The sequence below is a fragment of the Genypterus blacodes genome, unplaced genomic scaffold (genome assembly GCF_046128005.1).
Source record: "Genypterus blacodes isolate CSIRO-AG114 ecotype Tasmania unplaced genomic scaffold, CSIRO-AGI_Gbla_v1 ptg000141l_1, whole genome shotgun sequence".
In the NCBI taxonomy this organism is placed as follows: Eukaryota; Metazoa; Chordata; class Actinopteri; order Ophidiiformes; family Ophidiidae; genus Genypterus; species Genypterus blacodes.
The window spans coordinates 124,680-141,088 of NW_027466943.1; the positions used below are offsets into that span (position 1 = coordinate 124,680).

General features: G+C 42.2%; 1 protein-coding gene and 1 long non-coding RNA gene across 3 annotated transcripts in view; both read left to right on the plus strand.

Annotated features, from left to right (window-relative positions):
• adgrv1 (adhesion G protein-coupled receptor V1) overlaps positions 1-3,376 on the plus strand; it is an 81,042-nt gene extending 77,666 nt beyond the window's left edge. Inside the window, exon 94 of the mRNA XM_076165156.1 lies at positions 2,983-3,376. Within this exon, the coding sequence (XP_076021271.1) occupies positions 2,983-3,101 (119 nt within the window). The 3' untranslated portion in view covers positions 3,102-3,376. The remainder of the gene's footprint in view (positions 1-2,982) is intronic.
• A 2,509-nt stretch (positions 3,377-5,885) lies between these two features.
• LOC143012120 (uncharacterized) lies at positions 5,886-10,488 on the plus strand. Of its 2 annotated transcripts, XR_012964980.1 has the most exons (4): positions 5,886-6,073; positions 6,151-6,220; positions 6,955-7,084; positions 9,803-10,488. It is a non-coding gene; the product is annotated as an uncharacterized LOC143012120 (long non-coding RNA). The 2 variants fall into 2 exon arrangements; XR_012964981.1 differs by having other exon boundaries at positions 5,886-6,224.
• The last annotated feature ends 5,921 nt before the right edge of the window (positions 10,489-16,409 follow it).

Sequence of the window (16,409 nt, forward strand, 5' to 3'; positions counted from 1 at the left end):
AAGAGTGAACAATAATAGTGCAAGAAAGTTAAAGTGCAAGGTTACAGCATTTGCATATTTTATATGACATTATAAATAGACATTTGCCTCCAATGAGCTTAAAAGTCAACATCTGCATGAAAATACTCAATATTTAGAGCAACACAGGAGGGATAGTAACCTGAATTTGATTATTCCATAGTGTACATCCATAAGCATCGGCCTGCTTAGTCATTCCTCCCTAGCTCTTAAATCTCTCTGCTGCCATGGAAACTATTCTTCCTCTATCACATCAATGTTTAATGAGATGAGAGCCAAACTGTTGACTGATACATCACACACACACACACACACACACACACACACACACACACAGACTCCCTTTGGCTTGACTTTGTCTGAATAAGAATCAGGCTCAGCTGGACCGCAGCCAAGAGGAACAACAGTTCACTCTGAGCTGTTAATGTGAGTCATGACCAGGAAGACCAGTCGGTTTCACTGCACCTTACAAATAACCAAGGTGATTAAAATCCTCATCAGCTGAACAAGTTATAAAGAATCCATCAAAACCCCTCATTAAGTCTAAAGCTCAAGCACAATGCCCTGAGATGGTTTACAGGGGCCATGAACACATCCTCCACACTGAGGATGAGGAGACCCATCTTCATTTTTATACAAATTCATGCTGCGATAAGAAATAATTCAGTAAAGACTAAATGCCGAAACGACTCATTCATGAATTTATTGATGATTTGAGGCTCCACTTCAGGATCTTGCATCTGCTTTTTTTAGTCCATTTGGCTGTTTTGCAGGACAGTTGCAGCATGCTGATTGAATCCCTCAGCAGCTGACAAGTAAAGATGTGTCGCCTGTTTAATCATGAGGAGTTACAGCAGCAGTAAATCTTAATGTGATCATGATTAAGATTAGGGCATGAATCATCTGTGAAGTTACCTTTTTTACTGCATCAGGTAATTACAGTCATTTACAAGAGTTCAAAGTTTACTCTGATAATTCCGGTATTAAAGGAGTTACAGTATATATAGTATATCAAAGGTGCTCCACTGTGCATTATGTTCACCATCCAGTTCTTTCATCGTATACTTTCAAGGACTTTAAGAAGTCGAAAAAACTTAGAGGCCTCAGGTTTGATATAGTCTGGGAAAGAAAGATGTAATTTTTGGGCTCCATCCTTAAGGGTCAGCTCTACATTGAAGCTTTACTGTGCAGGCGTCATGTATCGACTCCTGCAAAGCAGACAGGCCTCAGGGAAATGCCACTGGAGACCTGTTCACGAAAAACAAGGAGATGGCCAATTTAAAAAAACTTCCTGGCAGGTGTGAATGTGAGAGATTTAGTGGTGTTAATGAAGGTGGATTAAGTTAGAGATTAAGATTAAGAGGATACAGTTACAGTGAGATCAAAACTTGGTTGAAGATAAAATCTTACCCCTTAGTGTGTGGCGACACGGTGAATCAGACTAACAGAGTGTGAGTGAGTGAGTGAGTGAGTGAGTGAGTGAGTGAGTGAGTGAGTGTGTGGGTGAGTGGGTGAGTGAGTGAGTGAGTGAGTGAGTGAGTGAGTGTGACATCTCTTTGTATTCCCATAAACAATAAACAGTTCTAGTTGCAACCTCTTCCTCTTCCTCTTCTTGCTGTCCTCAGTTAGCCGGTCGCCCAAACTTAAATGGCTGCTGGCTGATGTAAATAAGCCGAGGAATTTACTGGTGCAAACGCAGCACTTTAAAGTAATCAGTCATATTGTTCAGTACAGCCCATAGGTAAGGATGCCAGTTTTAATCAAGTCAAAGCAGTTGGCTCTTCACATTTCCCTGGCATGGCCCTCACAAAACATTAGATTCTTTCCTGTGTAAAAAGTCAAAGATATAAATTAAATGCACAACTTTGATTCTTCTCCACTTTGTTTTATGGATCCTGTGCGTGTTCTTACAGCAAAACACACTGACCCTGATCAGAGGAACAATTTTCTGAAGCACACACATCTTCACACCTTCCACTTGTGACCTCTGACCTTCTCTTCCTCCACATATGTCACATTGACTATCTAAAGTTGTTTGATCTGGACCCACTCACCCACACGCTCAGTGAGCAGCGTATATAATTCACTGATCAAAATTACGTAATACGCCACTACATGACAGGGTCAGTGCTTCGCCCTGTAATGAGGGTCTCATGCGTCATTTAGTAATGAACCATTAACACACACACACACACACACACACACACACACACTGTACACCACACAGCAGAAGGATGATCATTAACTGGCTGTAAATCCTCAGCCTTTACTTTTTGCTCAGCACCGTCAGTCAGAGCTTTGACATACCTGACAGAGTGAAGTGCTGCTTCAGAAGATTTGTGCGGTCGCCTGCCTCGCTCTGAAGGTCAAAGGGAAGATTCAGCCTGGGAGAGACATGGGTTCTGTTTGCTGCATGTGGTTGCAGGGCCAGACTTTACGACTGTACTGATACAGAATCTCCACTTTGATCCAGAGTTGATCGACTTGTCAATCAATTACCAACAATATCCCCATATTATCCCATGCAGAACAGATTAGTTGTTTGTACTTAATTGTTTCTCAAGCAGATATACCCAGATCTGGTTTTGTTTTGTTTTTTGTAGTATATACATTTTTTTTTATCACCCTATATAACGCTTCCTCTAATCTATTCTCATCTGGTCTTCTTACTTCACCATAACTGATCACTTACTGTAGCTGCGTCAGGTGATAAGAGCAGGATTATGAAATAGATTCCTCTTTTTGAAAGCGTGTTAGCACTAACAGGGCAAGTGTGACTGATAATCATGGCTGCACATGATCGGCTGTGTAGATTCGTTGTACTCATTGAATTGCGTGAAATATGTTGTTTCTGTCATATGGTGAATTCCAAGAAAGAAATGTGACGCATAAACATTTGAATTATTACATTAATACTAGAAATGTGTGTGTGTGTGTGTGTGTGTGTGTGTGTGTGTGTTTCAGGGACTGGCCTTACTATGAGTGATACTGAATCCATCCATGGGAGTCAAGACGGAGGAAGTGTATCCAACTCCCAAATTGTTGAGCTGAGACGGATCCCCATCGCGGACACACACCTCTAACCCGTCTGAAGTCAAATGACAACGCAGTATTTTTATATTTCAAATGTTTTGCACTAAAACCTTTTGGAATAGAAATGTTTTGATATAGTTGTTTGACATGAAATGTCACCATTTTTACTGTACATTTGTTTTTTTATATATATGAACCTATACATAAATATTTTACTAAATTAATTTTTTTTAAGTCCTTGACAGAGTTTCTTTTGAATGTATATATTGCTTTTTGTTTTCAGTTTTATTCTGTAGAAATGTAGGAAATGGCATAACCACAGGTGCCCTCAGTGTGAGCGGCGCTGCTAGGGATGGAGCTGTGTAACATAGTTGATAATAAAACATTCTCAATATGTTTTATGTTTTGCTTTGCTGATTCCATTTGTGCTGCTGAGGACTGAACTCCAATGCTGGTGATGCAGCACGTGGACTTACTGAGTGTCTGTGGGGTCACACTGCAGGACCAGGTGTGTGTGAATAAAAACCTGCCACTCGTGGGAATTTCACTTGGTCGTCCACGCTGTCTGGGATTCCAGAGGCTGGGCGGAGCACTCGGCTGCCCGCTACAGAAAAGCACTACAGCAGAGAGCAATGCAGCTGCAGATATTAGCAGATTACTGAGAGAGAGAAAATGTAAACAAACTATAGCAGAGGAGTGTGAAAGGCTGATTTTTACATTCCCATTCATTGGAGAGGTAATTATAGTAAGATCATTTCTATTTAGTTCCCATTCACTTACTCTAATCTCATACAGTTTCCAAAGCAAACGCTCAAATTTGTTGTGCTCCACAACGAAAGGGCAGGAGGGAGGACAGCAAATATTCCCCATTTAACTCCTGACGTGAGGTTTAAATCTCATGGAATTCACCGTCTACTTGACCTTTGCACCGGCTGTTAACCTCTGTCTTCCATCAACTCGGCTTCTGAACTTGGTGAGTGGAACAAAGGCAGGCTGGTACAGGGAAGTGCAAAACTATGAAATGTGCAAGAGGGAGCATGAAAGAGAAGATGCATGACTATCAAAGCATTAAGCCTCCCTGATGTAATCGCATGCAGTCACCTGTGCTTGACAGATGTGATCCAATCTGCATGACGGTAGAGGTGCATTTTACAGCAGCTATGCAGGTCGTGTGAAAGGGGACTTTTATGGTCTAGTTTTTACCTTGTTATTGTTTTCATGTAAGCGTTTGCGGGTGTTTCATGGGAATCTTTGAGATCAACCCAGTCCCATACCAATCATGTCTCTATTCAGGCTCCCACACTTTGCTCCTCAGGGACACTGCTGTAATGGGCAGCAAAGTAAAGGTTACAAAGAAATCTCTATTCTGTTAACCAACATAATACAGCTCACGTAATGCAGATCCTGAGTTTATTCCCCTGGAATGGCCTTTGGAAAGGCTAGATGACAATCTAACAGGCCTGGTTTCATTATTTATCTCATTTTTAGAAAAGCGATGAAAAACAAGCAATTTTCATGCATTATTAAAACCTGCTATCACAGTCACAATCAGGCGTGATGTATTTCCATTATGTTGTCTTTGAATTACCTGCACAGTGCACACCGCATTATCTGATCTTTGTTAATGACGGATGGTGCAACACAACTATGTATTCCAGACATGAGCAGCAAAACAAAACTCCTTCGTCTGACCTTAAGTTAACCTGCTGGATGTTAACCTGCTGCCTAAACAAAAGCGTACTTGCTGCTTATCTGCTGCTTACTTCATGCATGTTTACCTCCATCATGGACAAATAGACAAAACGTCTATTTGTCAACATTTTTGTCCATTGATCTGCAACCAAGAGTCCAATGTTAATGAAACGTGAAATGGAAGCATGTGTATCAACAGGTATAAAGCATTTCTAATGCACACTGATCCAGATGTGGCAGATTCAGTTTTATGTTGGTGCATTTATAACATATAGTGTTGATGGTAATCATTCAGCACAGTAAAAAAGTTTGAGCATATTTTCAACATTTGTTGTGTGGTCTGGACTCAAAAAAGGTGATGTTTGCAAGATGGATGTAGGATGAATTTACATGATTCATCTTTGATACATTAGATTTTATGATAATGATTCTGGATTATGGCTTAATATTGAAACAATAAACAAATCAGAGGACTTTTGGGCCTTGGCAGAGGTATGCTCTGTTAGTACAATTACATGCAGTCTAAAACTTCGATTATAATACGATCATGGTATTAATTCCATTTTTTAAAAACCTGATGTATATACCTAAATGAAATTGGCACTAATCAACACAGATTATGCAACTGTTAATTGACTTATTAAGGCAGTTACACGTCTCAATCAGAGTAGGCTGCTGTCACATGCATTTCCTTAATGAGCAGGCTGTATTCAGAAATGGTGGAATACGTACAATTTCAATGTAAAACAAAGTCATAAGGTGGAAAGTTCTTTCTGAGAAAAGGCAAATAACTTGTGTGCGGGATCTCAAATAGGCAATTTTATAAGGCATCAATTTACAGGCTAACACCAAATTTTAGGCCAGCACTTAACACAGTTTCAGATGAGACGAGCATCAATAAATGTGGTGAAATGATCTCATCAGCTAGCTTCACCATAAGGGGAAGCCATTAAGCAGCCGCAGCAAATACAGTAGCTTGATGTTGCTCAGTCCCAAAGACACCAAGCGGGTAGCAAACATGTTTGTATCGAAGTGCTTGGTTCCCTCCCTGCTGTGTACCCTCTCTATCTGTTCCTGCCCAGGGGACAGACACAGATAAGACAGCAGACACCAGGCAACACTTCAGTCTGCTTCAGTCTGCTTCACCATCTGTCCTATTTTATGGATGATCTCTCTCTCTCTCTCTCTCTCTCTCTCTCTCTCTCTCTCTCTCTCTCTCTCTCTCTCTCTCTGATGACTATGCACTTTCAGCTCCTCATGAATCAACACATTCAGTTTTGTCTGCGCAAAACTAGAAAAAAGGAAGAGACATTGAAGATGCAGAGACGAGGTGATGAAACCATGGGATTGGATAATGTACATGTTTGCTTCTACTTCAATATTACGTATTCCCTTCTTATTTTGCAGATTAAAGTGTGTGGTCACAAGTGGATCTGTGGGGCGGAAAATGGGGCCCTACCAATGTAACAAGTGTGGAGTAGGTGATTTACACGGCATGCAATGATGCTGAAACACAGCATTGTAATTTTACTTTTCCTTGAATTCTTTTATTCATAAGTGGCCCTGTTTTGTGTATTATGATTAAAGGCAGACAAGCCTCACAGGTCTCCCATGTCACAAATGTGCACATTACCACTGTGTTGCATTATCACTGTATGGAAAGAAAACAGCAAAGTGTCATTGGTTCACTGGTGAGTTAGAAGACGTAAAAGTTCTGATTGATAAATGAAGATTAGTGTTTCTCTCAAATATGCACCAACATTGGGGTGAAACCATTGATTATAAAACAAACTAAGGTTATGCATGCTATAAACAAGCTGTGAGGTAGCTATTAGATCTCTTGCTGGATAACGTTACTGTGGAAATAGAGGCATCTTCAGTTCACTGTAAACAGAATCTAAACAGTCTGTGGGAATTGAATTACACGCCAAATAAGAGGCAACAACCACTTTATTCATGTACTTCCGATGACATTCAGCTATAGTTAACAAAAACAAAAACCTCAGTATCTCCTTTACTTACATCATCCTTTACATTCAATAGATCTGTTGTGAATTTCTGAAATGTGATCATGTCTGTTTGTACTCAGCCTTTTCTACGCATGTAAGGAAACCTGCCCTTCAATTCATAGAGCTCTGAATATTTGCACTGCTTGCGTGACTATGAACCTTTTTAGGGGAGCGTGTGACACCTTCCCTCTCTCTACAATAGACTGACCCAGTTCTGCACACAATGCCTGGAGGCAATCGTGTTCATCTGTAGAGTCCACACACCCAGACGGTGAGTCAGGTGCTGACGAATGTGAAGAGAGGGAGGCAAGAGAATAACAGAGCACATAAAGGTACAATACCTGTGGGTTAGGTTTTATTTTTATTTGGTGCTCTATATTGCCTGGTGTCGTGCCATGTATGTCTCATTCACAGGCGGTCTCACGTAAACATGCCTTAGTAAAAGTAATTTACCAATGTAGGTCTAATTTAATGAACCATTTGCTCCTTTACATTACATTACATTACATTACGATCATTTGGCAGACGCTTTTATCCAAAGCGACTTACATTACATTACCACCCTTCGCAGAGGGGGGAGCAATTGAGGGTTCGGTGCCTTGCTCAGGGGCACCTCGGCAGGGGCTCGAACCGGCGACCCTCCGGTTACCAAGCGGAAGCACTACCCACTGAGCCACTGCCTCCTTCTGACGTCTGTGGGATAATTGATAACTTGTTTACAAATAATTTGTGTTCCACTTTGTGTTGCAACCATTTCTTAGGATGTTACGGTCCTAATGCTAATAAAAAGCCTGAGCTTCTCCCTGCAGTTATGTAAAACTAACAATCTGAATGCATGTATGGATGGTTTGCACTCCTGGTTAGCAATCTGATTCTTGCGCTCATTGGCCCTTACAGCAGCTACATTCCCCATGTTCCTTTTAGCTCCCCACTGTAACAAAACACACCAGCAAAAGGCAGAGTGGAACACAGAGTCAGCAGAATTGACTTTCATTAATGCCTCCATGTATGCAAAGTTGGGTAGAATCAGCATAGAGGACAGAATGATGGTCTGTGGCACATGTGTAGAGTGAGAGTGAAGGCAAAAAGAAGTGTCTCTTTGTAGATGTGTTTGCATAATGCTGCCTATCTCTCTGTTCATTCATCTGCATGTTTCGTACTTATCTGCGAGAGGAAACATGATGAGGATCGCAAATTGCAAATTTGTACTTGCAGCTGCATGTGTGTGTGTTAGTGAGCATGAGCATGAGCACAAAGCCTATTGCAGCATGATATAAACTTTCTGTCTTTGGGCCTGTAATGGATGGGAATATGGGGGTGAAGGGTACGAGAACATATAATAGTGGGTTGAGTATTTGACACATATGTAAATGTTTTGGTCTATTTGAATAGGGATAATAAATCAAACAAAATGCAGAAAGATGCACCAGAGGCAAGTTCACTGTACCAACAATGAACGATCCAAACTGGTTCCTCAGTTGATGAATTAGATAATATCACACACATTCGAAGTGCTTCATCGACCTCTCAATGACTAATTAATTGAAATAGATGAGCCGCAGTGGGCAGCAGGGCATTTGATGGCGATCATTTTTCAGGGGTCCGACATTTACTCCGTTTTTATTTGAAGCTGCTGACACCATGGTCGGATAACGTGCCCTTTTGGCTCTTTCCGTCCACAGACTCCAAAGGTCAGGGAGATTAAAAGAGAGGCCTTGTGTGCGTGGAGCCAGCAGCACTGCGGCAAACAGGATGTCTTGAGCTATAGAAATGAAAGCCATAGATCAATGCAGGATGGGTTTTTTTTAAGTGAGTGGGTTACTGAATGAAGCTGATAGCAGGATGGACCAGAGCCATGACCTGGCTGAGATCTGCTAGTAACTGAATAAAAGCCAAGAAGGATTGTCTGTAGTTTGGCTTCTAAATGTTTTTTTGCTTTCTATCTTTGGCATGTTAAGAGTGGACAGAGTAGATTGCTGCCACTCTATGAACAGATTCTGCGAAGTGAAATGCAATGCTTGTGTAAGTTGCCAAAGACTGTAGACATGTCTCTATGACAACGTTTTGTACCATCAAAGGTTATCAATCTAAAGTGCTTGCTTTACATTGGCAATGTATTTACTGTATCTCACTGTAGGTCATTTGTTTGCTTCCATCTTGCTGCAGGCAGTGGGACAGTGTAGGTCAAGTACATGCATGCACATGTGACTGGTATTTGCAAGCTGTGTTGTCAACACCACCAGCAGACACTTGCTTGAGTCTCTCTCTCTCTTTCTCTCGCTCTGACTTGCATCTCATTCTAGCCGGCTGAGACCAGTTTGTGCTTATCACACACACCATCCATCACCAGCACTGTGATAGCACAGAAATGCCAGCTCCATGAGACTCTTGATCTTAATTCTCGTTGTAGTGGCACGTCTTGCCTTGATAGGTCACTTCTTTGATAGTATTGACACTGTATACAGCAAGACCAGGCAACTTCCTTTAAATGTTTAATTCAAAAACACAAAATAACATTAAGCTCTAAGGTACAACCAGCTGTTCTCTCTACATTTCTATGTGCTTAACAAAACTGTTGCATTCCAGTGTTGCCAACAACTCACCATCAGGCTCTAAAGCCTGACTTAGATAAATGAAAATGGTGTCGTCACATGAACAGCAATGATGTCATCGAACAAACTTTAACAAGAGATGTCATCTAAGCAGTTACAGCAATGGCGTCACATTTATACATTTCAGAATGATATGGACCCCATGAAACACTAATCATCTTTGTCACCTTTGGCTCTTACGTATCATTATGATTCATCATCATAGTAGCTTTCAAAAGTCACATACCAACCACCCATATCACTGTATTTATCTGGCTATTTTGAGTTCGTTTGAGTTATTTAATTTGTTCGCTCTCAATGACACTGTGTAAACTAGTTGCTTATAAGCCCAACGAGGCGGAAATGTTGGCATCTAAATGACAGATACCACACAGCAGCTCTGTTTTCTCAGCCAGTCACAAGCCAACCTAACAGATAATAAACCACTGAATGTGATAGGAACAGAACAACAACTGACAGAGAGGAAGGACATGCGGAGAGCTACTGGAGTGCAGCGATACAGGGAGAACGTGGCGATAACCTCAGCAGAGAGACTGGAGACCTTTCCAAACCAGAGGAAGTGATACATCAGAGAGACACACAGTCATCGTGTCACAGTGGTCCCTCTGTGAGTGTGTGTGCTCAGCCAGATTTAACTGGTTTGAGCCAGCGATCCCTCTGCATCAGCACCGCCAACAACAACAGTAGAAACACCACATGAGGCGGAGTAACCGGCAAATTCAGGTTCTAGCTGCATACGGGAACAATATCAGTTATTGTTTAGTGTACATGAGGAAATGTCAAAGCCAGCGCAGTGCAGGACCTCAGGGTTGGAGGCTGGATGGCTGACAGACCAACTGTGAACAATGGAGTTACTATGAGGGGAGAGAGGGCGAGAGAGAGAGAGGAAGGGAGACAGACAGACAGACAGACGGAGACAGACAGAGACAGACAGAGACAAGACAAAGACAGACGGACTGAGACCCAATTCATTGTTTTGATGAGCAAATCTTCAATGTGAGAGTTTAACATTTTGCGTTTCATCTTTTCTCTTTCCAATTCCCACGATGTTCCAAGAGTCCGACATCTGCATACAACAATGTCATTAAAAAAACAGATGATTCATTTGGTTAAAAATTGACTTTATTCTTTTATTCTCTTTGATCTTGTAAATTATTCTCTTTTTTCCCTGATTTAATAAACTGGATAAATTGTCCTTAAGTGAACTCTTGATTGACTCAGGAAGGAAGGAACCATATACAAAATGCTTTAAGTGTCATTACACTTTGCCATGCGAATGTTCAGGCAACATAAAATTAAGATTCTACATTCGCAATGATCGACCTATACAGTAACTGATCAGTAATACAGACTGAACAATGTGAGATTCAACAAATAGGAATCATGTTAATTGATCGTTACCTCATTGATCATTGTTTAATTGTGTTCATTATTAGTTGATGTTCTTCTCACTGGTCCAGTCATGTATATTTCATATTCAGTGTTTTTTGTTTCCCCAGCATCTGTTAGCAGAGGGGTTGTATACATTTCTATGCACACTATGTCTACTCCCTGCTGTCTTTGTGGACAATTGTGGCTCATAGGAAATGGTGCATATCTGACACAGACATTCACAGCTAAAGCTTCTCTGCAAGAGTAAAGATAACTTCAGACTCCTTCCGGTTTCCTGAGGCTCTGCTGTCCTGCAAACCCTGAGACGGGCCTGAAAATAACGCCAAACCTTCCTTGATCACTCTTATTTAAATACGTCAATAGCTCTCAGTAACACTTTAAAACAATGGCAGATTAATAATGTGAAACTATGAAAAGCTACAATAAACAGCCAGTGTAACACATGTGAAGCAGAGTGTAGAGTGAGAGGGCCAGAGGAGGATTGCTCTGATAAGTGTCATGCATTCCTTCCTGTCTGCTCAGCTAACTATGACGTTGAACGTAACTCATTGCTTCCGCGCGTCTCTTTTGGAGGGAAAGGAGCTCGGCTGCCAAACACTGATTCAGACAGATGAAATGAGAGTGGCCCTTGGTTTGTTTTTCATTGGGGCAGCTGATACAAATTATTAAAATGAGTCACAGGACTGGAGCAGACCGGACCGGGCTGCCCTTGTCCTTAAGTGACTTTTGTGTGTGTGTGTGTGTGTGTGTGTGTGTGTGTGTGTGTGTGTGTGTGTGTGTGTGTGTGTGTGTGTGTGTGAGTGAGTGAGTGAGTGATTGAGTGAGTGAGTGAGTGAGTGAGTGGGAAATCAACCAATGAAGTGACAACGGTTTTCAAAGGCTGCAGGAAAGAATGGATCAAATGGAACAGAAAGAGCAAAGAGATGAGATAAGGGCTATTTGGTCTTTGTGAGAAACAACACTTTGTGCTTTTTTTCAGTCAATCCATAAGGGAACCTGAAATCACCTACAGAGGAAATAAGAAGAAGAATATGGGCGTGAACGTGTGTCTCACCCGTGTGGGTGTGGCCCACCCACTCCTTTCCTTTTGGCTGATCCCTGTCAGCTGAAGCACTTATCCACAGCCCCTCAGGAGAGACGGTAGAGCCTCATGACTCAATGCTGATTCATCAGTCAGAAGAGGAGATAGGAGAGAAGAATGAACAGAGGTCAAAGGTTAAAAAAGAGAAGAAGAAGTGGTACGATGCAGGGAAAATCTGGATTTAATCAGATTAAGAATTCCAGGAAGGAAATGAGCGTCACAAAAAATGAGATTTTGAGTAAAGAATTAAAAGTTAGTCAAACAAACAATGTTTCACATCAGTCACTCGTCTCTTCTGCTCTCCATATTCCATATTATCCAGATGTCAGAGATAAAGAGAGTATAGGAGAAGCACAGCACTGCATACACACAGGTATGATCCCGCCTTTGTGTAGCTGCAACAGGAGGAATAATACCTCATGATTATAAATGATGTGTTGCGTAAGGATGCTGTGTAATGTTCTCTGTTGTCTTGCTGCTTTCAAAAATCCCATTAACATTTCAGCAGCTCTCACTTTGTTATGATTAACATCTTTAACGGCTTTCATCAAATTACAATTTGAACACAACTAACGGTGTTGCTAAGGGACAATCAGATAAACAGCAGCAAAGATTTATAATGTTGTGTAGATGTGTGCGTCATGTTATGTTTGCCTTCTCATCTCCTAAACGGGGACAGGGACATTTTTGGGTAAAAACAACAGGACTATGGTTGCAATCAGGCTAAAGTCAAGGTCAGAAGAAGAAGAGCTTGTCATGTAGCAGTCACAGTCATGGTTAGAAAGACCCCAGGCAATAAATGGATTGACCTCACAAGACTGGATGACTGAAGACTGATGCATGTGTGCTTGCACGTGATTGTGTGTGTCTGAGTGTGCGTGCTTGTTGTTTACCCACCTGGCTATTCCTGTCCATTCTGATGGACTCTCGTTACAGGCCACGCCAACTGGTGTGACCGATGATGTTGTTTACATGTTGGTGTAGCTGGAGGAATCCCAACTGCAACAAATACAGCCTTGAGTACTTGTCTGATATGTTTAGTTCAGACCAGACAAATGGAAAATCTTGCAACTTGAGATGGAGTCTGGTTACAAATTTAGGATGAGACATTATTGTCAAGTGCGCCGCATTATGCAAGATGTGACAGCGTGATGCGTCATGAAGGAGGAGTTGCAACTATAGTTTTCTTACATGTGTTATTGTATTGTTTTGACTGATATAGTATTGGAACAATCAGTGTCGATGTGCTGCAGATGAAAGGATTCTCTGCTTCTCTGTCTGCACGTTTGAGTTTTGTCATCTCTTTACAATGAAGCAGCTGCAGGGTCATTTTTAATGTCAGCTCATATTTAGGCTGATCAACAGCAAGTGTTCTAGTCCTATTTTGAGCAAGGCCATAGAGATGTTTTTATGAGTTCCCCTCACCATAAAGAAGAATTTAAAGCCCGGCAACAGAACGACCAGCCACACAAATATAAATGAGGAATGACAAACAACACACACTGCGTCAAACCCAGTGACAAAGCATTTAATACGGACCTTTGAATGCAGCATGTACAGTCACAGCCACCACATGCGTTTGGATTGTAGTGAAGTACTATTATGAGATGTGAGACAAACAATAATGGTTTGTGTCTTAGTCTCTGAGGTGGTATTGCCCAATATTACTCTAGGGAAAAGGCCACCAATGCTATTTTGGTAGTCAGTGGGCGATCACCTATAAGGGCGTTACACACAGAGATCTGGGTTAGAGAAGGAAGAGCATGTGATGTGGCAGCTTATGTGTGCATAACACCAGTGATGGCCTAGAAACCGTCCAGTGTGTACAAAGAACAAACAGTTGACCCACAAAGCAGATTTTAAGTATTTTGGAATGCTACATGTCTCGTTAGCCTTGTAGACAATCAATAGAAAGAGTGTAGATCAAGTTAAAGGGCAGAAGAGTTGCGCATTAGGCCGTTGTTTAATTGTACTTAATGGTGTGTCACGCAGGAGGGCAAAGTAGCGTAAAGAAAGGCAGAGTTACATGGAGGAGGGGGAGATTGTCAAAAATGAAATTAATCAGGCTATTTTTGAAACTGAAGGTGATCCTTGGTGCTGTGTGGGTGAAATGGAGGAGGACAGAATATATTTGAGTGGAAAGAATGTGCATCCTGCCGAGAGGTGAGTGGCTGGCGTCAGTGTGTGAGATTAGACGAGTGGAACGGAGCCATAGGTGGAAAGTGCAGAGATAGTGGGAGAAGCTGGCTGGCAGGCAGGCAGGCAGGCGGAGGGTGAAAGGGTTTAGTGCAGGTGGCACTCGGACCACACCGAGGCCTCAACTCACTTATAATGCAGGTGGTTGAAAATGTAAATGTAAATGTAAAGTCCATGATTTCCCTTACAGGTGCAGAGCAGTTAATCTCCCCTAATAATACACTTCATAATGAACGAGTTCATCTAGGAGCCGAGCTACTTTTCCTCCATCTCTTTTCTAGCTACAGACAAGCATCGCCACCATAAACTAGCTCAGAAGACGTGTCAGGGTTTCAGACTGAAAACGGACATGACACCAGTTTGTGTAGCAGAACAGACAAGATCAATTGAGAATGGCTTGTGGGAAAGATTTATCTTTCAAAGGAGTTTGCGCAATATCATGCAATGACGAGGCTATTGACGAGACGTTGGGATGACCTTTAACTTAACTTGTTGCTTCACTCAGTTGTACAGATTTTAGCAATAACGTGAACTGGTGCAGGGAAATTAATTGCACGCCAGTGTGTGATGGTGTGGGAGGGAGGTGACACATTGAGGGCAAGAGGGGATGAATAACGGTGAGATGTGACGGGACGTCTAGGATGCACTGTGCCAACCAGACGGATGAACGGCCCTCTGCAGGCCCCGACACACCTGTTGTTTTTCCAGAGAAAGAGAGAGAGAGAAGGGGGGGCAAGAGAGAGGAAGGGGGCGAGAAAGACGACGTACTGAGTGGGTTAGAGGGAGAGAGGGGTGAGCGCAAGAATGTCAAGACTCTGTGACTCAGGAGAATCTGAGATGAGAGCGAGAGAGAGAGAGAGAGAGAGAGAGAGAGAGAGAGAGAGAGAGAGAGAGAGAGAGAGGATGGAGGTATGGGAGCTGTGCTATGAGTCAGCCAAGGCTAAAAAAGGAAACTGAGTTACTTCCACTGGGGACCAGGAGGTAAAATAAGACAAGTAGGTGGTAAAACAGCACTCCTCCTCCTTTTTCTCCTCCCCGCCTTTTGCTTCTCCTGCCCTCCTCCTTTTTCTCCTCCTCCTCCTCCTCCTCCACCTCCTCAAAGGTTTCACCTTGCATATCGCTGCTTGATTTAGTGCAGTGAGTATTTGTTCTCTCCCCTGTAAGCAGCAAATGTAAAAGTCCCTCTGTGCCACTGCAGGTTGCCTGTTCATGGCTTTGTTTACTCCAGAGGTTGTCATGGTGCTCAGGTAGTGCTGCTGATTGGCACCTTGGTACAGTTTGTAATTCGGATTGTATAATTAGAATTTACATCTGTTTCCATTATGTTCTTGTGTGTGTTGTTGCTTGTTTGAACCTTTTAGTTTAGATTAGAACTTTTTTACTCTCATGACTTAAAAGAAAAGGTTAAAAGCATAATGTTGCATCAAAGTTAACACACCCACACACTTAATAAGCACACTCACTCTCCCACAGTGGCTCCTTTTTGCCATTTATACAGTGACATTTGTAGGCTTTTTGGGAGAGTTTACAATACAGTCCCAGTCCTGTAATAGTGCCGGGCCTCTGTGACATAACCGGAGAGGTAGAGTGTCACCAGTGAAGATGGCAGCATCTCCTATTCCTCCCCACTAGCTCTCAGAATAGAGCAGAGTATGAACATTACCCACCATGGTGAGGGGAAAGTAATATGAGTTGCGTACTGCAGCACTTTGTGTTGTGCTGTATATTTTGAACATGGAGGCATGATAGTAATGTAAGTTTGACTTTGTTTTCCTCCTTCAAGCCATGTGTAGATCCACTGGAGTCATCAGTCTTCCTGACAAAGTTATGATAAGAAATACTAGCGTGTGTGGAGGCGCAGTAATGGTTCCATAACCATCAAAGGAGCTGCAGCTTCTGTCTTAAACCTTAAACATATCAAGTGGGGGGGTGAAAACTAAGATGGAAACTATCCAAGGTGAAAGCAAGATAGACTGAGATGCTGCAGACCACAAACAACGGAAAGTGGGGAGGAGTGAGAGAGTGAAGTCGTGTGTCCAACTGCAGTTTGTCCCGTCAGGCGATGAACTCTGGGTGACTTGTTCATCATTTCCTGGCTGTGATATGATTTTTAAGATTGTAATCCAGTCTGTCTGACAAAAACAGTCTGTTTACTTTTGCTGGCTCAGAGAGTGGCATGTGAAGGGGAGTGAAGTGGAGTGTGATGCAGCACACTGCACTCTTCACTGAGCTCATCGTACCTGCAGCTTCACGGCTGCATTCACCCGAGGCAAAATTATACCTCAAGAGAAGTGAATATACAGTTGAAGATGTGTTTCTGCTATGCTGTTATTTCTCGTGGCCAGGGAAACGATGTCCAGTTTTAAACTGAGCACC